Here is a 22,060-nt window from a genome sequence, read left to right as displayed (position 1 = left end):
TAATCCTGCGGTCGGGCTTTTATATACACAATATAATTATAAATCCACACAGATCTGTAGATCATTGGAAAAATATCTTTGTTCTTTCAAACAATCACACAAACTGAAGAAAGAAGTTCTGCAAAACTGTGATCATGAAAACACAGCACTGTCATGTTAAAGGTGGAGACATTTTGTACAGAAGCTGATATAGACCTAACAATAATTCCTCCTTCTTTAGTTATTTATGTAGCAGTAATTCCATGGACCGGCGTATTGGCTTGCAATGACTTTTAATGACTTTTTGCATTTAATTTTTAATGCTTGTGGGTTTGTGCCGCTGCTTGCTTAGAGTGTACACATATCAAATAATTCTTAATTTTTAAAGGCTTTACTGTTCTTAAAGCTTAAAGGCAGATCTGTTACTGAGGGATACTAACACTCATTCACTTTTTTTCTTATTCTGCACAGTGAGCTCTGAAGGGATTAAAGGATCTTGCACAAATAATAATAATAATGATGTAACCTGCAGCCACTCTAAATGTGCTTTACTCATCATATTATTTTTAATGATCTCATTTAAGGTGTTGCTGCCAATATGCGTCTGTATGCTTCAGTCATTATGTGTGTGCAGGTGGTCATCTTTTGTTGGAGATTGTTTCAGCAAATCTGAAGAGAGTTGACTCATGATGTTACACAAACAGATTTGACACAGATAGCATCAAACACAGATTCAACCTACTTCTGTAGCTGCATCGCATTTCATAATACCATCCAGGTTCCCTGCTGCATTAAACTACAGGGAGAAATGGCAAATAAAAGCTCATTCAAAACTGTTTCATTACAGTATTTTAAGAGAAAAGAAATCACACTAAATCTAATATTTTCAACTCCTTTCATTTCCATTAGTCATATTAGAGAGCAAATATTTGTGCCAAAACAAAATCTGAATTTGAAGGAACTGTCCAACATTTTGGTGAGTCACATGAAAGGGTTCATATAATTTCCGTCTCTTTTAGAGCTCATTGAACCCCTCATACATGATGTTTTCATTGATTTTCAGAAGGCAAACAAGATTTCTCAAGATTGTGTCTTAATTTAACTCGAGTGTCAGAATTTGACTTTGAGATAAAAAGACAGTTCAGAGCTTTGATTGAATCGAGTTCCGTCCACACGATGGGATGTCTCTGCCATTGTTCTGTTGTATTCAGTGAGAAATGAATCATCTTTGTTGTCCACATCTACGCTCCCTCGCCATCTGCGTGTTGTTGACAGCAAACTTTGATAGACGCTTCGCTTAGCCAATGTATGCCACCGCGTATGTCACAGTCGAATCAGCGTCCAATCAATGATGGCGAAGGCGGGGCTTGGTGAGAGAGGGCGGGAACAGAGAGGAGACGGCAGCGCACTGTGGCGAGCAGCCGATCTGTCAGCGGCAGATTCAGTGTTGTTGTGCGGTCCTGAGAAGCTACAGCTGTGATTATGATTGAATATAATGGAGAAAATGGAAGGATCACGGACTGCGATTACTGAGTACTTCTACAGAGATTTGGACTGGACGTAAAAATGCCACAGCGTTTTGATTTCGCTGCAGATGTCGATTTTTTCTGGATATAACGCAGTGAAGTTACAGGAATCTTTGTCATCCCGGACTGAAGAAAGACAAGGGGGCCTGAAATTACACGGACGTCCGTTGAAGTTGAGCTACGGGGTGCGCTAGCTGAGTTAGCTTTTAGCTTGCTGTGGAATACCAACATTCCTCTTTTATCCACTGCGAAGCAGGGTTATAACGAGTAATGCAGTGTTATATGTGGCAGTGTGTAGCGTGGCATAACGCATAACCAGTGACAGCGTCTTTAAATTACTAACATCTCTGATAACTGTTTTGGTAACGTTAGCAACAGTGGTAATAGCTAAGCTAGCTAGCTCTCTGGCAGGACTAGCTTGTTGTTCCCCTGCTAACTTAGCCAGCAAGCTTCTCTTGATTGGGAGCAAAAAGACAGAGTTACACCTTCCATTTTTTAATTTGTTAGCTTCGTAGAAAATACGTCCCATCAGAAATATTTGCTCCTAATATTTGCAAAGTGGTACTAGCCACCTATCTTATTATAATTACCACTCCAGACAATAAGCATGTTTTTCCTCCCTACACCCAGCCTCCAAGAGTCATCCCGTCCAGATTCAGCTTTGGTTACTCTTTAAACGTCTGGGCTCCTTCTCTTTAAAAGATGCTAATCTGTCACTAAGATAAAGAGTTGTTAGCTCAAGCAGGAATTTAAGTCTCAGATTGTGGTTTCATCTATTTATAAGCTGTCAGTCCAGAGTTTGAAAGCCAATTGTTTATGGGTAGGTAAAGTTTTCTCCTCCACTGAGCAACACTTGTGTCCAGACTATTTTTCTTATCTGTAATTTTAGCAATAAGGATGTTTTGTTTTCAGAATCACATTTTTGGCATCCAGCTATTTTTTCAAGGAAGACATTCCCCTGAGACTGTGTTGTTGGCCCAAATTTAGTCTGAAAATTTCCAACCCGACACACAGTTTGGGAGGCTGTTAAAGTTACCAGGCAAACAAGGACTTCATGCTGGTGGACCCCCATTCATCAAGTTCATGGGACAACAAACATTGCTTTTGTTTTGGCGAGTAGAATAACACACAAGGGGATTGGTTGGTCACCCATCCTTTTGTCAACGGGGGAAGTTTACAGTCACTCATCTTCAGCATCCGCTGCCCCCGGGCTCAGATGTGAGACGCGATGGGCAGCCAGGGCAGCCCAGTGAAAAGCTACGACTACCTGCTCAAGTTCCTGCTGGTCGGAGACAGCGATGTGGGCAAAGGAGAGATCCTGGACAGCCTGCAGGATGGATCGGCCGAGTCCCCGTACGCTTACAGTAGTGGTGAGTCACTCCACTCTCAGCTGATTGGGATCTGTTGGCTCAGTTTTTCCCTCTTGTGATGATGATCTTCTTGTGTTGTGTCATGCTTGCTCATCACAAAAGTCCTGAACATGCTAGCTGCTCATTTTGCTGTGTGGACTGTGGAGGATACACAATGAGCCCACTGACGCTTATAACACAGAGCATTCACATGGAAGCAAGTCAGACAGTCATGACTGTACATGCATTGTTGTTGACTTAGTGGATAATTTCACTTGCTAAACAATAGTTGTCCCGACCTCACAGTCATAATAACAAGACAATAGGTTGTAGATACTGAACACTGAATATTTTCCAGTATGATGGTGGTTCCTCCTTTTCCCTTAACAGCTCCAGTGCTTACCAATAATAATAATAATAATAATAATGAAGAAAGCTTCTAACCAGAATGGTAGCTTTATGTGCATGTATTTGAGCTGATTGGAGGCTGTGTAGGCATCTCTGCATGTGTGCTGCCCAGAGCCGTAAGAACTCTCATGTAGGTTTGATTTGAACATTACTGAGGCTAATTGGATTATAGTTTCTAAGTCTTCTGTTTTTGAAACTCAAGACTAGCTACACCCACAAACGCCAGCTCTTTTAGCCACCATACTGTGAAGGGGAAGGCTGATGGAGCCGTGCCCGGTCAGATGATCCCTCCCTGGGTGTCGGAGCTCAGATCACCTGGCTCTCTCGCTGCTGTAGCTCCGGGGCTGACAGCCACTATCTGATCGCTGCCTGCTGCTGCAGCAAGCTGGTGGCCTGTGGCTGCTGTACATGCGTACTCACACAGACTCCCACTCCCACCAGAGGGAAGCTGATGGAACAGACTAGAGCGGTACAAAAATGAAAGAAAGCTCTTAAAAGACCATACCAGTGCTTTTGTGTGCTTTGGCCATTTTTTTTTTTAGCAAATCATACTCACATTACTGTTAACCATTTTCCATGATGTTCCGTAGTGTTTAAGATCTCTTTATACTGTTTCTTCCGGTTATCTGGTGCCTCCCACAGGTTGAGAGTCCCTTTGGCTCATTGCATAGCATTGCATTCATAAACTAACTAATGATATGGTGTAGTGTCTTTTGTAAACGTTTTTTAATTAAAAGCCTCTCTTGGTTCATGGTTGTGTCTCTATAAATATCACATTGCTCCTGCTTTTTCCTTGCTTCTTCAAGTAACGCAGCATTTCCCCAGAGGAAAGAAAGGAATAGTACATAAATATACAAATAAAGCCTTGTAAGTGGGAATAAATCCAACTGAGTGGGTCGCCCAAATTAATATTACATGTGGAAAACACTTTACCACAATAAACATCCTGTTATTGTTGTTGGTTATGGGATGCTGCATTACAATGGCAACAATACGAGCAGGCATGATGTTCACTGTAATGGATTACCTCGACTCTGGTAACTCTCAGATACCTGAGATTAAACAACTGGCTGTATGGAAGGCTGGAGAAAACAATTTTCAAGGACTAAACTGTGATAGTATGCTTCGTAAGATCATAGCCTGTAATTTATGTAATGTGCAAGTTCTGTAAATTGGTTTAAACATGCTGGCTCTTGTATCACTGGAATCACTCTGATGATGCTAAAAGAGGTTGTACGAGTTTGCCAAGGAACAGTAATGAGGTGCACAGCAGAACAGAGAGGAAGAAGGTACATTCATTAAATGCATGCAGCCGAGGTAGGCTCTGCACTGTAAGCCACTGATCTGGGAATATAAGATGCTCGGTTACTAATTTCCTGAAACGTGCATGTAAACTGCATTTGTTAAGATATTTGCTCCAGCACACAGTCCTCACCGGAGATGCTGTCACCGAGGGTTCCTTTAGTATCCATTTTATTTTTCAGATGAAAAAGATTTCTCATCCCCTTAGGATGAAAGCAACTGTTCATGAAAAATACATCAGTCAGCAGAATGACCCCTTTTCACCAACGCTTATCTAATGAATTCTGCCAGAGGGTTGCTGCCTGTTGGCATTTGGCAGCAGTGTGACGACCTTCCCAGGTCATGAGTGTTTTCAGACACCCACATTCACCAAAGGCCAAACTGTTTGATTGCAGCAGGTGATGGTTATTTCCAGATGGAGGTCGTCATTACAAACAAGAGTCTTGAGCAGAAGATTTGATAAGAGTCTCTGAACCGTGGTTGAAGTATGACTCTGTTTCTATAGATCAGTGGCTCTATTTGCATGTGATGCTACAAGGATTTATACAGTTAAATTATAATGTTTTCAAATATCAGCAGGAACTTAATTAGGAAGTACTAATGAATTAAAGGTTTAACTTATTTTTCTAAATAAAAATGCCAACAATTCTCTGGTAGTAGCTTCACAAATGTGAGGATTTGCTGCTTGTAACACGTTGTTAAATGAACAGCTTTGGGTTTTTGGACTGTTGGCCGTTCAAGCAAGACATTTAAAGATGTTTACTTGGACATTGTGATGGGCATTTTCACTATTTTACACATTTTATAAACAAAATATTGAATGTATTAGTCAGTCAATGTGCTGATTAATCAATATGGAAAATAATTATTTGCAGCACTAGACTATAATTACTGGCCAGATGGGACACGATTGGACATGAAAACAACATTTACAGATGTGTCTGCATTAGTACGTTGTGACTCAAACGTGAGCTCATGGACAACCTGCCTTCCTTCTGAAGACAAACCCTTTGCCAGTATATGAGCCTGGGCAGCTTCTGACGAGTCTCTGAAAGAGGAAGACGTCCTAATTGATGTGCACGAGATCAAAAGCCTTCAGATGGCTTCATTAAATATGGAGGGCAGAGGGAACACGCTTCAGCTGGGATGTTTGTGCAGACAGAAGCTCTGCTATTGATTTCCATCCCTGTGGCAAAGAGGGGTTAGCATGGAGGGATGGGAATGATTGTGAAGAAACTAAATATTTTAAGAGGAGAAAATCAGCACAGAAGAGCAGGTTTTAATTGGATGACATTGTCCTCAGGCTGTGATTGGTACCCTTCCTGATTTGGGCCATCAGGATCGACCCTTCTGTCACATTTCCTCCCCAGTGATCAGTGATTGTGTGCTTTATTGATCAGAAATTTGGTGGCTAGAAATCAGAATAGTGACCAGTCAGTGACAAATGTTTCATACATTGTTCCCATGAAGACCTCTGTGTTGGTGAAGGATGGTTTTTTGTGACTTTGTCAAGTTGTTTTTGGCCCTCAGGTGTTCAACACCATTTGCTTCCAGATGGTTTTAAAGAGGTTTTGCAGCACTGACATGAAAGCTGAAACTGTTTGTTCATTTGTTCATCAACAGAAAATTAATTATTAACTTTTTTGATAATTAGTTAATCACTGTGGTAATTTTTTAGTCAAACAATGTCTAGTTCCAGTTTTTCAATTATGAGGATGTTCTGATTTATTTTGTCATATATGACTGAATATTGAATATGTTTGGATTTTGGACCTTTGCTTGGCAAAAAAATCAATTTGAAGACGTCACATTTGGCTTTGATTAATTAATTAATCCACGACTGTATTTACAGTTGTTTCAATACATTTTCACGCAAATCTGTTTTCAGGTTTCAGATGTTAGGTGTTGGTGCTCTTGGTCAGACTGAATGTCTTTGAGTTTTGAACTGGAAAAACGAGATGTGATCTTGGCTTCTGGCAAATTGTGAACGGCATTGCCAGAGCACAAGTTGACATGTTTAATGCATTTTTTTCTGTAAATTCCATGACTAAGATGTTGATAAAATAAGCATATGCAGCAGTATTTTGCTCAATCCAAAGAATTAAATACCGGACAAATCAAGGCTTCATCTCAAACCTCTAAATCCCAAGTTACCATGAAGCATTTCTGCGCATTAATTTCCAGTGTTTCTACAGTGGCCTGCTACATCTAGAGATACTGAAGGGATGGCTTTCTTAGTAATGATGGTCTAACAGAGTCTCTGCTGGTTGGCAAATATCTATTATCTCTATTTCTTTGTCGTCCCTCCTGTTTGAAATAACTGACACGCTGACAAGTGCTTGCTCGTGGCGGAAATGGTCAGGTCTCTGCAAATAACAGCGAGTGCGGTCCAGACCTGCTCTGTGAGAAAAGTGCCCTGAGATAACGTCTGTGATGATCTGGTGTATGAATAAAGCTGACTTGAATTGACATTTCAAGCAAATTGTTGGCTGCTGCCACACACGATGGACACCATAAACTGATGCCTGAGAAAGGCGGGGGAGGGGCCATTGGTGTGTTGGGGTTCCACATCATTTCTGACGGGATCGTAAGATTAATATTTCACATCACGATAAGGTTTTGAATTTCACAGTGGGTTGATGTTTGCCATCAGATAACACCAGCCTTGGAGGAGCGAAGCCAATTAAAATGCAAAATCAGGTTGAAAAGACACATAAACCTTTTCTTCATTCAGCACCCACCAACAATGAAATATTCCCCAGGGTTCACGCAGGCACAGCGGTCCTTTGTTCCTCTGTAGCAGTGGACGGCCTGTTTTGACAGTTCATCTCCATAGACAACAGTTATCGCTGGCTGCAGGCCAGCTCAGAGATAACCCCCTGCGCTGCCCTCCTGAAGGAGAGGGTTTAGAGTGTCGGTAGGTGAATGAAAAGCTGAACCTGGTCTAATCCTCTTGAAAGATGCACAGACTGACACACCGATTGTTCAGTATTACCACAGAGCTTAGCTGTGACTGCAGTCTCGCTGCTGTCCAATCACATTTTCCACGCTTTGCTTACTTTTCCTGCCGAATTTCATTTCTTCCTTCACAGCCTCTGCACTTTATTTACAGATGTATTGTATTTCAGATTGGCTGGTATTCCATGGTTACAGCTCACATTTGCTTTGGTCTTTGCTGTTTTGGGTTCAGTTTCAGGTTTTATATGGTCCCACATGATAGAGCTGCACGGTGCACAGTAAGGCTGCACCCTGTGTGACAGACCAGCTGTGGTAGAAAAGCCCGTCCACCTGTTCTATTAAACTCAAACAGATGTTGGTCGTTGATGTTTTTCCCAGCTACAGAATGCCTCTCAAGGTGACTTGATTGATTTCAGGATTTCTACTGTTTTTATGTGAATGTAGAGTTTTTGTTTCTGCTGCTCTGTTTGTGCCCCTTAAATTAATTCATTTTTTCATGTCTTCTTTTGGAGCCTGAACATGCATTTTGACATTTTGAGGCAGATATTTGCCTTAAAGCCATGATATCTACCCAGTGGAAGATGTGCATTTGTCACTCCTCTTTTGGTAGCAAACAATGTAAAGATATATCTTTGACAGTCCTGTACTGACATTGCTTGTTACTTATCAGTTGTCATATACACTGATGCCAATATATCTACAATAAGCCAGTACTGGCTCATATACATCCATGATCTTGAAATAATATACCATATAGTGGTACATGCATGTTTTATCCAACCAAAAACATAAAAAATTTGGTTGAATATTAATTATTAAGGTGGAAGCCTGAGGAATGAAATGTGGTCTATTTAATTACCAAGAGTCCAGTAGTTAAAGTAAGTACATGATAAATGGTGACATATGTGACATGATCTTATAAAAATTACAATACTTACATCACATTACAGTCATACTACATGTGGTCTGTATGTGTATATGTTCCCTAATTCAGGGCAATATGTGTATGTGCATAAAGTTTATGGGTGTATTTGTAATACAGTTCATACTGTTGTAGCTATCTGTTTAATATCTGTGGCTGTTAGGAAAAAACAAAGTGTTCATTCACCAGATTAACCAGCTGCAGACATAGCTGTCTGCTCAGCGTCTGCTTGAACAGCTTCTCGTTTGATTTTCTGTAAAACTTACTAATAATAGATAATTACATCTACTGTGAATGAGGATTTGATCCACCCCCCCGCTCACTATCGCGTTCTGTGCACTCACAAAAACATCATCTCAAACGTTACCATAGAGTTAAATCTGTCAGACAGTCGCAGGCGGAGCTGAGCGTTCTCAGCTTCACACAGACTCGAGTACATCAAGAGAACAAACAAACTCCACTCTGAGAATAGAAGCAGCAGCGTTCAGCTAAGACATCAGAGACATCAGAGACGCTATTGATTATCTGGGATATCTAAGTGAGCCCTGGCAGCGAGAGGAGAGGAAGCACTTGGTACGAAGCCCTGCACTCACTCCAATTCAATTAAACCAGCCTGAGCTCAGCACTTTAGCTCAGCAGCAGCTTTGTGCTGCCTGGAAAATTGGAAGATATTGGTAATGTTGTTAGCCAGCAGCTGCTACCTGCCAGAGGCTGATGCAGTCATGTGTGAGAGTCTGGGAACTGGGAGGGTTTGGTCTGCTTTTTTAAACAGCGCTGCTATGTTAATGTCTTTTCTCCCAAGAGTCTTAATGTTTAATCTTAAAGCTGATGGTTTCAAGGTAAAAGTCTTTGGAATGATGTGTGTCTTCGTTTTACAGTACATTGTGGTTTTAATACAGGGGGGTTTGGGCTATGGGCATCTGTCTTTATTTCAAAATAATTATTATTTATATTATTGTTATACATTAATGTACATTAATACATTAATTACATTAATTAATGTGTTAGTTCTTAACGTTACTCACGCAGGAGGAAATAGTGCACTTGTTGTGGACTATTTTCCACGGCGGATTAATACACAACATTATGGCTCATTGGAGTGTTTTTAGTAGTTTTTGGAGCTGGATGGTTCTTTTCATGGAATTTATTGACAGTAAGGAAAATATAGAAAATGACCAACCTTATTCTTAAAGCAACCAGTAACCACGAGGGTTTGAACAAGGATTTGCTGTTCCCTAACCAGTACAAACCTCTCTCAGTGGAAATGTTATTTACACAGCTTTTAGCTGATGAGCATGTCAGGGCAGGCACATTTTATACCACACAGTCACATAAAACTGATGAGTACAAAAGATAAACACCTTACAGGATGTGGAGACACAGATTATCCAGCGGTTCACCTGTTTGGCCTCAGGTGGTACCAGACTCAGTGAAAGCCACAGCAACCTGGCGGGCAGGCTCAGGTGAACGTGTCGGGACACGGAGCAGCAGGACGACAGGTGCAGCAGTCAGACGAACACAGAGATCTGTTAGCTGCCGGGGGGGGGTGACGGTTAAACCGGAAACCTGCTGGTCTCAAGCAAGCTTCGAAGGAGCAGTTCAGAAGCTATTTTTAGATTTGTGTCATGTTTTTAATTGGAATAATTAAAATATTAAATACTTGCCATGGACACTTGAGTGTTTTTAGCAGCGGTGTGACTCAGGGGATCACAGTGTTGATCTGTTAACGGTTTGACTGAACTACATGGATGAAATTAGCTTCAAACAGTCGAGCTCCCCTCAGGATGAATTGTAATAACTCTGGTGATTATCTGACTTTTCATCTAGCGCCATCATCAGGCCAACATTTATTTTGTCTAGTAGTTAGTTTTATGACTAAATATCTGCAGCACTAACGACAGTGTCCACGCATGGTCGCTGAGAGCATGTTAGCATGCTGATGTTAGCATTTAGCTCAAAGTACCACTGCGCCGACAGCCTGACAGAGTCGCTGATGATGCCGCGATGTTCATGTTTCTTCACAGGTTTTCCCACGATTGACTCAGTCAGTCACTTATTCTCCAGTGTATGGTTATGAAAAGCAGGAAAGGAATCTCCATTGTGATATCTTTTGTGTTGTCACCCTAAAGTACAAGGTTGTCATATCGTACAAAGCTAATGACAGTTATCTGCAGTGTGTTGTGGGTAAATTTACACTTTGATTCAGTTTAAGTGACTCAAATAGATGATGAGTCAGCTTGTCTTTGACCGCCGTACTGTAATCTTGATTGATGCTGGCCTTCCTGATGCATCCGTTTGCCTAATGCCTGCCTCTGTCTGCCCCCCTCTGTCCAGGTATTGACTATAAAACCACCACCATTCTTCTGGACGGGAGGAGAGTGAAGCTGGAGCTTTGGTAAGCACGCATCACCGCTGAACCAATAACCTGTTGTTGTCTGTACAATGGAGAGGGTGACTGCTGCTCTTTTTCTGCCATGTGCTCTTAAATCCCTCAATGCTGTACTGTTCTAGACCTCCTAGACCTTTATGTGTTTGTTCAGCCAAATTATAATCAAATATTTTCTCAAACCACGAAGAGAGTTTTGGTTTTATCTGCTCAGGTTTTGAATGTCTGTCTCTGTGATTTCTTTCTTAATCCTGATACAACGAAGGTGAATGATTTCATTTGTGGAGTCAACACAGCAGCATGTCTTTCCAGGAGCAGTGTCCTGGTTACCGTGGATACCAGCTGTTTCCACTGACCAATGATCACAGCTCTGTGGGTTATCCACAGTAACTGGAGTGTTTCTCGTGTCATTTTTTAATCTTTTTAGCACAGAGAGGAGAAATCATAGAGATTCACCCCGAACAGCCGGTGTAGCTATTGTTCAGATGTTAGCTGTAAGCTAACCTCCCGTGATGTTGTGTGTATGGGAGGCTGTGCTGTGTTTGTGACTGGAACCTTCCAGTCTCTGTTCTTTTTTGTCTCTGGACGTTCATGAAATAGATTCATTAGAGCTGCACCAGCTACAAGCTCATTGTTTCCACAAGTTGAAGCATTTTCGTCTCACACAGACGTGACTTTATAAATTGGGTGAACCGACACTTTAACCTCTTAAATCTCACTGGCCCGCTGGCGGCCGGCTGTTACAAAGTCATGCCATGTAACCAAAAATTGTTGAGACCCATAAAACTTAACTTTAAATTCTAGTGGGGAAGCGAATGTTGAATGCTGAATTTAGGAGAAATGTGTACGAAATGATGCACAATCCGTCTTGAATATTTCAGTTTGATGGAACGTTGCAGCCATAAAAATGTGAAGTCTCTCTGAGTGTTTGGCTCAGTATAAACATCACAGAGCTTCACTGAAGAAGTGGAACAGCATGATACAGAATACATCTGGTACTGCCAGACAGTGAACGCTGCATAAGGAAAAACAGGACTAGCATTTGTCGAGGGGTTGCATTTAAATAATACACATCACGAAACACATCCTGCTAACAGTGCACTGCGTCGATGTTTTTAAATCACTGCACTGAAACCCAGCTGTGGTGTGTGCTTATTGTTCCATACCTCACAAGTAATCTTGAATCAGTAGAAGTGCGTGTAATTGCCAGTTAAGACACGCTGCAGTGCTAGGCGAGGCCTGTTTGGTGGAAGTAGGCCAAGGAATGCAACAACTCAAGGGAGAAGCAACGCCTCGTCTTCCCAGTGGAGAGAAAAGCTTAAAGGCAGCCCTGTGACGCAGAGTCTTCTTGATTTCGCTGCATCAGTCTTTCCCCCTCGCTGTCTCACGGCTGTTTGACCGTCTAAATGTTGTCCCTCTTCTCGCCTCCTCCTCTGCTTCCTCTCCATCTCTGCTGCCATCTGTGTCATGTTTTTACGTCTTCAGTAGGAAGCAGTGGGCTCGGAGCTGAGAGCCGCAGGCACTTTGTGACCTCTCCGCCCTGATACGTTGTTGTTTTTATCTTCGAACTGTGGGTACAATCATCATCATTAAATACTAAGCAGCTGTGCTTCTCAGAGGGTTGACAGTGAGATAAAGGATGTGAGAGAGAGGTCGGTGATGAAATGCAACAAAGCTCGACTCAAACTGGGGACATTGTGATTGATGGTCGGTGCATTCATTCCTAGGCCGCCTGGACGACCCCTCTTACTACTCTCACTACACTGTGCCTGCTCACCTTTGACCTTTGACGGCATAGAAATGATTGCTATCAATTCATTGAACCATCATCAGGCTCAAAGGAGAATGTATGGGTTATTACTGGCTGCAGATTGGTTTGCTGATTTATGCCGTTTTAAAATATCACCTTTAAAAAGCCGAGATCAGTTTTATTCAACATTAATACGACAGGTGAGCATGATTCGACTCTAACTGTCATTCATAAAGCCTGTGCTGCACCTGAAGAAGAGTCAACATGTCATTAGAAGGCCGTCATCCCATCTGACTGGATGAACATGCAGCTGGCTGAGCTGTAGTTAGTCTTAGCGGCTGGTCTGAAGTCAGATTTCTTCAAACTCTCCATTAAAAAAACTGTCTAAACCTGAGATGCAAAACAAGCTGCAAGAGGTTGTAAAATGACGCTTTCTTTTGTATTTGTAATACCTGTTCACAAGGTTTGGGAGTGTAAACAGGCACCGGATCACAACGTTATCACCTGAACGCCCCCCCCCCCCTTCAATCGCTGATTTGTCGGCTCAGTTAATCCTCACTTATTCTCTTTGTAAGAACTGAAATCAGAAGATGTTGGCTGCCTCTTCAAGGCTGCGAGTGTGTGCAAGCTTAACTGAATACTAAATGAATAAATTAGGATTTTAGAAGTAGGCCACAAAACCACGTGAGAGAGATTAAATTTGTGGGGGGGGGGGGGGATGTCAACTTGCTGTTACATTAAGAGAACATAACTACAAACACTGCATGTTTTGACTGCTGTCTCACCGTGTCCAGAGCTCAAAAATCAACCCTCATAGTTTTGTTTATGAGACTTTCCCATAGGAATGTATATATATAGTATATAGGTGATGAATGTGAATTTATTCCAGGGGGGGCAGCTGATCCTCTGAGCCAACATGTGAAGGTTTGATCGCTGCTGCGTCGTCTCAAACTGAAGATAAAAGCTTTAAACCAGAGTTTTGTCCTCAGTGCCAAAGCTTTTTTAAACTCTTGAGTCCTAAAAAAAGGTTTTACCTCTGACGTCTGTCAGCTGAACAGATCTGAGCTGACGGTGAATCTCTGTGTCCACCTTCTCTGTTTGTCCTCAGGGACACATCCGGACAGGGCAGGTTCTGCACCATCTTCCGCTCTTACTCCCGCGGGGCTCAGGTGAGGAACCACCCACCTGATTAAAAACACAGGTGAAACCAGCTCCACTCTGCACGAGATCAACCTGTGTGTGTGTGTGTGTCCTCAGGGGATCCTGCTGGTGTATGACATCACTAACCGGTGGTCCTTTGATGGGATCGACAGGTGGATCAGAGAGATTGACGAGGTGAGTGATGAAGATGATGGATAGATGAATTGATGATGAGCTGAGGAAGAAGGTGAGAACATGCGACTTTACTGAAGTCCTCTTAGAAAACCGTAGCCTTTAACAGTGAATAGATGTTACATTTGAAAATGTTCGCGAGAGGGCAGGACTGGCGGCGGCGGACAGATCTCACCAGATGTGAGAGTGCGACAGTCCAGCAGGATCTTCTAATGGCGCTGCATCGTGGGCGTCAGCAATCTGCAAAACGTTCCAGTTTATAAGACGGGACAAAGGGTCAATAGACAGAGTGAAGTGAATCACTTAAGACAGCCTCTGTGTGTGTGTGTGTGTGTGTGTGTGTGTGTGTGTGTGTGTGTGTGTGTGTGTGTGTGTGTGTGCGCGCGCGCGCGCGCGCATGCGTGTGGCTGTGGGTGTGTGGGCTACTCTCATCATGTCCTTCCTGCTGACTGAAACAAAAAGGATGTCCGTCTGTGTGTGTGTGTGTGTGTGTGTGTGTGTCTGTGTGTCTGTGTCTGTGTCTGTGTGTCTGTGTGTGTCTGTGTGTGTGTGTGTGTCTCTGTGTGTGTCTGTGTGTCTGTGTGTCTGTGTGTCTGTGTGTGTGTGTCTGTGTGTCTGTGTGTGTGTGTGTGTGTGTGTGCGTGTCTGTGTGTCTGTGTCTGTGTGTCTGTGTGTGTGTGTGTGTCTGTGTCTGTGTGTGTGTCTGTGTGTGTGTCTGTGTGTGTGTGTGTGTCTCTGTGTGTGTCTGTGTGTCTGTGTGTCTGTGTGTGTGTGTGTGTGTGTCTGTGTGTCTGTGTGTGTGTGTGTGTGTGTGTGCGTGTCTGTGTGTGTGTGTCTGTGTCTGTGTGTGTGTGTGTGTGTGGATATTTTTGGCCTGTGGAATGTATGTTTCAGTTTGGCCTTTCCTGCTCCACCTCCACAGATGTGGTGTGTTCGGCCACTTGTAAGGACAGACGTGACGTAGAGGTGAAAATGTCCAACAGTGTGTAGAGAAGATGAAGACAGCCCAAAGTCCAAACCATTTAGGATCAGTCACTGCGGATGTGCTGTATTTTTATTTCCTTATTATTTTCAGGGTTTTTTTAGATTAATGAATTCTAATCTATGTTTGATTTTTTTGATCAGTTCATTTAGAACTCAGTGTTTGAAATATCTGAAAACAGTAAAATGCCCCTCTCCTTTTTCACAGCCTCAAGGTGACTTTTGTTTGTTTTTACCCAAAGATCTTCAATATACAATAATATCAAACAGAGAAAAGACAGAAAAACTCATTTCTGAAAATCTGGGAACAAAATATTTGCCATGTTTGCTCTAAAAGATGAATGAAATGACGATTGATTATCAAAATAGTTGATGATTAATTTTGTGTCAATCATTTCAGCGTTATCTCAGTGATGTGGGATCAACAGAGTACAGCTATATAGTATTTCCAGAGCATTTAGTTGTACAGTCGATGTGATAGCGTTACATAACGTATGTAATCAACAGTAAATTTAGAAAATCTTAGTCTAATTTTTGTCAGTCGCCTCATTCTGCAGGATGATTGCAGCTTAAAGAAGAAGCTGGTTTGTGTTGCATTCGTGGCTCTGAAGTCTGAGAAAACAGAGTTGATCGCTGTGTTGCTGTGTGACTCGTGCTGTAGAGACAGAGAACGTGTCAGCCTGGTAGACCTTCAGTCGTCGTCCACACAGAGACATGAGACGTCTCTCTGGAGTCTTTCACGTTTCTCTGTTGTGGAAAATGTGAGGCAGGTCGGGCAGTTTAACGCTGCTCTGTGGAAAAGTAAAAATCCTGACGCCTGTAGGAACCTCCAGTATTTGCACCACCACCATCACCACCACCGCCGCTGCTGCAGCTGTTACTGTTCCCTCTGTGACGGTCGCTGCTGCCGGCACAGACCGACCTCCGTGGAGAGACTCGGAGCATGAAAAGGCAGCAGGGAGGACGCTGCTGAGAGCCTGAGGAGCGGTGACAGTCAGGAGGAGAGAGGTCGGCCTCTCGCCGCCGTCATGTTTCACTCGGTTTGTCAGAACAGATGGAGACGAATTAGAGAGACCTGAGCCTGAGTGGCAGGACAAGATACAGGCTGCTTCCTCGAGCCTGTTGAATTAATAACAAGCGTCCGCTGGTCACTTCCTGTGAATGTAACGTCTGAAGCGTTTGATCAGCTGGAGACAGTGTGCACAGCTGAGAGGTCATGAACGTGTGACAGCTTTAAATCATTTGAGGGTGTAAAAAACAAAGAGAAGCTGGAACACCTCCAGATCTTTGTAGACTGGGACCTCTTCTGTGTTTCTCTCATATATTGAGCTGATGTTGTCCTTGAAGTCGTGGCTCAGCACTGAGGAGGTGTTTGTTTGATGTATTTATTGAAGCATGGATGCAGCGTGGACCAGGCATGTAGCAGCCTTAATTCTGTCCTCTGTGTGATTTTTTCCCTTCCCAGCATGCTCCAGGCGTGCCCCGAATCCTCGTCGGTAACCGTCTGCATCTGGCCTTCAAACGGCAAGTTCCCACCGAGCAGGCGAGGGCGTACGCCGAGAAGAACGGCATGACCTTCTTCGAGGTGAGCCCGCTGTGCAACTTCAACGTCATCGAGTCCTTCACAGAGCTGTCGCGCATCGTCCTGATGAGGCACGGCATGGAGAAGTTCTGGAGGCCCAACAGAGGTGAGTGGACGAGGGAGTCGAAGCGGGCGAGCCGAAGAATTCCATTTTTTATTTCACCAGAAAGCGTCCGTTACATACAACATCTCCTCTGCGGGGGAGTCCTGGTCGAGATGACATCCAGCTGATGATAATAAGACACAACAACAACAGCCTTCCAATGAAGGAAGGCTTTTATTGTGTAAGATCATCTTGAGGGAGGGATGGGAGACTTTTAATGTGACAAATATGCAGGAAGTGTTGAGTTTAATTAACGCAAGCTTAACAACAATAAAGAAAAATGGCAGAGTGGAATGATGGGACTGATGTTGTGAATGAAAACAGTATTTGTGTTGAAAAGAAAAACTGTGCATTACTCTGAATGTATCAATAGTCAGATATTGATCAGGGATCAGGGCAGATTAGGAATAAAACCCAGACTCTAATAGAAACCTGTTCCAAATCATGGCCATTGAAGAAAGTACAGGCCCTGACCATTACTGCAGAGCTCGCTGCTGTTTGCCACATTAATGACACGTACAGTATTTATGGATTTGAATGAAAAACGTCTGTTTGGATTAGTTTCAGTTGGATAAACTGTAATTCGTTGGGTTTTCAGTCGTCCAGAGAACACAGCAACGAGTCTGTGCTGCAGGCAGCATTCAGTATGTTCTGTGCTAACGACTAACGCAGTCATCAGATGCATGACACACGCCCTCATAGACCAACCGATGAATTCTTCCTCATTCCTGTCAGCCTTTGTCTGCCTCATCAGTAATTACAGAGGAAAGCAGGTGCAGTGACGTCCTGCAAACCCTCAGAGAATTAACGATGCAGTGACTCAGGCGCTGTGTGTCTGAACGTTATCTGTGTCTTCAGGGCTCGTCCTGTTCACGCTGAGGTCGTTGAACGCATCAGATTGATAATCAGAAAGTTCCTGCAGTTCAGACTCTGTGCTGAATGTCGTCCTCTGTCCTCCCTCTCTGCAGTGTTCAGCCTGCAGGACCTGTGCTGCAGAGCCATCGTGTCGTGCACGCCGGTCCACCTCATCGACAAGCTCCCGCTGCCCGTCGCCATCAAGTCCCACCTCAAGTCCTTCTCCATGGCTAACGGCATGAACGCCGTCATGATGCACGGACGCTCGTACTCGCTGGCCAACCCGGCCGGCGGCTCCAAGGGCAACAGCTTGAAGCGCTCCAAGTCCATCCGTCCGCCGCAGAGTCCGCCGCAGAACTGCACCCGCAACAACTGTAAAATCTCCTAATTAACGGCCTCCTCGGGGGGGTCCGTAAGAGACGGAGGACGAGCGGCAGCGTGGATCAGGAGACAGATGTACAGGATGTTGTTAGCTGGAGGAGAGCAGCTCATCCCTGAACCTGAAGAGCTGAAGAGCAGGAATGATGGATAAAGGGATGAATGAGTGCTCCCTCTCACCTGCATGAGATCATGTCAAAGAGCATGAAGTACTTTCCAGGTGAGGGGGGGGGCTCGAGCGGGGCCTCCAGCTACCGCAGGAGAACGACTACAAACATTTCGGTCCCACAGACCTGATTGTCACTACGACCAACGGCTGAAGGAGAGAAAGAGACTCCAGCCTCCCTCCTGTCTGCTGGAGTGTTAATGACATGTACAGGAATCTCTCACCACCTCCACCATATTTAGTTCCTCTACGTGATGCACGCCACTCATCGTGACTGTTCGTCACAGAAATCACCTCAAGATCAATTCTTCACTTTTATGTCTCACGTTTCTTTCTTTCCTCGGTCTGTCCGGTTATGATTCCACCTCTTTCTGTGCACACGTCGGTTTATTTGCTGTTTTAATGACCAATAAGCTAATGATCGAGACACTAGAAACCAGTCAGTCCTCCACTGGCCATCGTTTATCAGCCGTCTGAACACTCACAGGTTAGATGGCTGATCTACACATGCTGAGGGGAAATCTTTTGATGACATGAGTGAAGGTTCCCTTCCATTGACCCCCCCCCCCCGAAATCCTGAAAGCCCAACCTGAAGCAGATCTCAGGTCCAGACTTGCTAGTGTGCCTTGAGTCTGATATAAACGAAGTGTGAGCATCGACAAACACACGCTGCGTTTTTAATGAGCCGCTTCACCTGCACAAAACACGACCACGAGTATTAAGTCCAACCCCCCAGTAACCACACATCACAGCTTTAGGTTTTATTTATAGGGATCCTGTGATGATTGTTGCCATGGATACCACCCAAAGCTGTAAAAAGTAAAGAATGTGAGGTCTCTCCTCACTTCATTTTTAACTTGATGCCAGTTGATGAAGTTTATTCAACAAGGTGAAACCAAGCTGGAACAAAACGAGAGCAGTGAAGTGGAGCAGAGCAACTGGACGAGGCTGGTGAGAGTCTGTCGCTTTCATACAGACTATCAAAGCTTCTGGGAGTTGTAGTCTTGGGATGCCGCCTTTTAATTTTCCCGACACTTCCTCCAAAAAACAAACAGAATATTTGAGGTTTCCGATTGTTGTTTGGAAAAAAACAAGTTATTTGAAGACGTCTGCTTGAGCTCTGGGACAGTTTTCACTCTTTTCTGACAGTTTATAGACAAAACGTTCAGTTGTAAAAATAATTGAGATGCTGCTTGATAGTTAATTAATAATGCAGCCTGATCCTGGAGTTTCAGTGGATATATGAGTTTAACACTGAAAGGATTTTGGCTGGAATATCACTTTAACTGTCCTGTGTCAAATATGAAAACCAGTAAGTGTGATACACACGTTAGCTCACCCAGTTCCTGTTTCTCAGTGGTATGTGGCCCATCCCTCCCGGTCATAGTGTGCACTAATGTGTTTTCCATACATTCGTTTCAGTGTTAGACGTGGAGGGAGCCTGCAGGAGGAGGAGGAGGCTCAGGTTTCTGTAGCTCCTGGTGTTTGGCCGTCCTTAGACGATGAGATGATGATGGCGAGGGCGCCGGTGAGAGACCCGCTCAGTGTAAACAGAAACCGGTCAGAGTAGCTGTGCTGTGTTGTTGTGTTGACAGTAAACAGCAGTTTCCTCTGAATCGCACTCACTCACATTATGAGCAGCTGCTGTTTTCCCTCAGTTTTACCTGAAAGGACCAAACCGGTGGATCGATAGAACTGTTCAAACTTTCAATCAGTTCATTTATCAGGCAAAAATACTCAACATCTGCTGTTTTCAACATTAATAACTGTGATCATTTGCAGTTTAATGGAATATCTTGGGTTTTTGGACTGTTCAGGCATCAGTCTGATGGGTACAGTATCGGGCCGTGGATGGTTGTGTTTGTTAGTTTTGGGCTTTTCGTTGCATTTGTTGACAGTCGGAACATTTTGGAGTCTCACCTGCCTTTTCTTTGACGTATGAGCACGATTTGACACGTGTAAATAACAATATAATGAAGTCGTGGTTATGAGAGAACAGTTAACGGCTTTAAGATATCAGCAGAAACGCGTTTCCCTTGTTGTTCTCACTCCGTGCTGCATTTGAGTCCAGTGGGAAGAACAGCAGCTTCGGCCGGACGAGCTGTAAATAAACGTGTTGCTGTCTAACGAACGTGTGCGTCGGCCTCCTGCTTCACGCGTGAGGAGGCGATCGGGCCGAATCGACAGTCGTGTCCCAGCATGTGAACTCTTCTGCTTTTTAAACGCCAAACCTCTCCGACTGGATGTCCCGCAGGAGTGAATGCAGCATGTCTTCTTCTCTCTCTCCCTCTGATCTGCACCGCCGCCTCCGCATGCCGTCCCATGATTCATAGCTGCTGAATAATAGATGCTCTCTTCATAGATCTCTGGAGGGCTTCGTCAGAACGCCCCGGCTCCGTCTCTCCTCGCTGCTCTTTCATCCTTCGCTCCTCCATAGGAAGCTCAGCGTGGTTTGCTTCTTCATCTTCACCCGTCGTCCTCGTCAGCTCCCGCGTCTTTTCCCGCTCCCTTTCTCTGTAATATAAAGACGTAGCTGCTGCTTGTTTTTGCACCAGCTGTTCTCCTCAGGTGGTTGGTGGGTTTTTCCTCGTGACCCCGTGCAGTCCCGCGTTAACTGGGTGTGTGGTTTAATGTGAGCGCTGGTGGACTCCCCCCGTCTCTCGGGGCTGATCTCAGGGAGCTGTCTTTGCCTACAGACTTTAACTTCCACTTAAAGGAAGTGAAATCTCACTGATTATGTTTTCTCTCCCTCTCCCCTCACTGCTGTCCTGTCAAAGTCAGCAGGTGGAGCTCAAGCTGACAAACATCCTGGTGGATCTTCACGTCAGCCTGTAGATGCCCTCAGATCTGTTTCACTGGGCAGCTCATTGGGAATGAGGTTTTTCAGATTTTGAGGACGTTCCCCTCAGGATGAATCGAACATCGAACAGAGCTGTTATACAAGCTGGAGTTAAATAACTGGAGACGAGCAGCTGTGAGAGACAGAACGAACACATTTGCAGATGAAGAACGATGTGATTGGTTGTAAATCTGTAGAAACACCGGTTTGGTCCTTTACGGTGCAGCTGACTGACCTGAAGACCGTTTATTCATCTGAACAGTTGATCGAAACATGAATGAATTATGATCGTGACATCTGTCAGAATTATATTTATTTTTTAATGCATCCTGGTCTCCATGTGTCCCGGGTTTAAGGGTTAGACAGAGATTTAGAAACAGCTGACGCACATAAGACAGCTTTTATCGTGCGTCAGCGTCTGTTTTGTCATCATCAGTGTTTTAAGGAAGACGGGAGCCGAAAAGGAATTTGACTCGAGCTTGTTGCCAGCAGGTTTCCTCTCTGTGATGAACAGGAAAAGGCTTTTACTGCTGCTGCTGCTGCTGCTGCTGGCCCACAGAGCAGAATAACCCTCACCGGGTCCAATTGTGATAACACAACTGTTTTCTTCCACGTCTGTGTGTGTCTGGATGGTCTTCCTCAGTGTTCCTTAAAATTATGTTTCTCCTGAACTGAGTTTCCATTTTGGATTTTCATGGACTTTTTTTTTTAAATATAGAAATGTTTGGAGGACGGTGGGAGATTCAGGGATGCCCTCTGATGTTGCCTGTTGTGGAGGTCTTGTATAAAGGAGCAGGCTGTTGTGATGATGATGATGATGATGAAGACTTAGACAAAAGAAAAAAACATCTGTAAAACACTATTCTGGTTTTTGGCTAAAGCTGCTGAGTGATCTGAAGAGAGTGTGTGAGTGTGTGTGAGAATGTTCTTCAAACACAAAGCTGAACATTTTTCTTTTTTTAAATTATTGATTGTACAGTTTGGAGGCAAGGTTATGAAGAGAAAGAATTTTTCACAATAAAACTCTTGAATGTTGGAGTCAAGATGTCGCAGTCGATGGTTTTGACTTGATTTCTGTTGCATCGCTGTTTGGTGGAAGGCCGCCATCTACTGGAAACAAACCCCCACATCACGTCCCCTACAGACAGAAACACACCAGAGAACTGTCCACACCCTGTTTGTCCACATTACAGCCGACAACTGGTTTGTCCAGGTGTCAGACGTGTTTGTTAATGAGTCAGAAA

At 43.8% G+C, this 22,060-nt stretch overlaps 1 protein-coding gene across 2 annotated transcripts; it reads left to right on the top strand.

Annotated features, from left to right (window-relative positions):
* The first annotated feature begins 1,411 nt into the window (after positions 1-1,411).
* Positions 1,412-21,849, top strand: LOC121621115 (ras-related protein Rab-40C). 2 transcript variants are annotated; one of them, XR_006007603.1, is made up of 7 exons: positions 2,722-2,875; positions 10,779-10,839; positions 13,689-13,749; positions 13,838-13,915; positions 16,359-16,581; positions 17,547-18,928; positions 19,400-21,849. XR_006007603.1 is itself a non-coding variant. In XM_041957439.1 (6 exons), the coding sequence occupies exons 1-6, from the start codon at positions 2,734-2,736 to the stop codon at positions 17,819-17,821; spliced, it is 840 nt and encodes a 279-aa protein (XP_041813373.1). In that variant the 5' UTR covers positions 1,412-2,733; the 3' UTR covers positions 17,822-21,849. The 2 variants fall into 2 exon arrangements, 1 of the variants encoding a protein (XP_041813373.1); XM_041957439.1 differs by having other exon boundaries at positions 1,412-2,875; positions 17,547-21,849.
* The last annotated feature ends 211 nt before the right edge of the window (positions 21,850-22,060 follow it).

Source organism: Chelmon rostratus, chromosome 17 (genome assembly GCF_017976325.1).
Source record: "Chelmon rostratus isolate fCheRos1 chromosome 17, fCheRos1.pri, whole genome shotgun sequence".
Taxonomy (NCBI): Eukaryota; Metazoa; Chordata; class Actinopteri; order Chaetodontiformes; family Chaetodontidae; genus Chelmon; species Chelmon rostratus.
The sequence above is the reverse complement of the archived record's forward strand: the minus strand, read 5'-3'. Positions and strand labels throughout refer to the sequence as shown.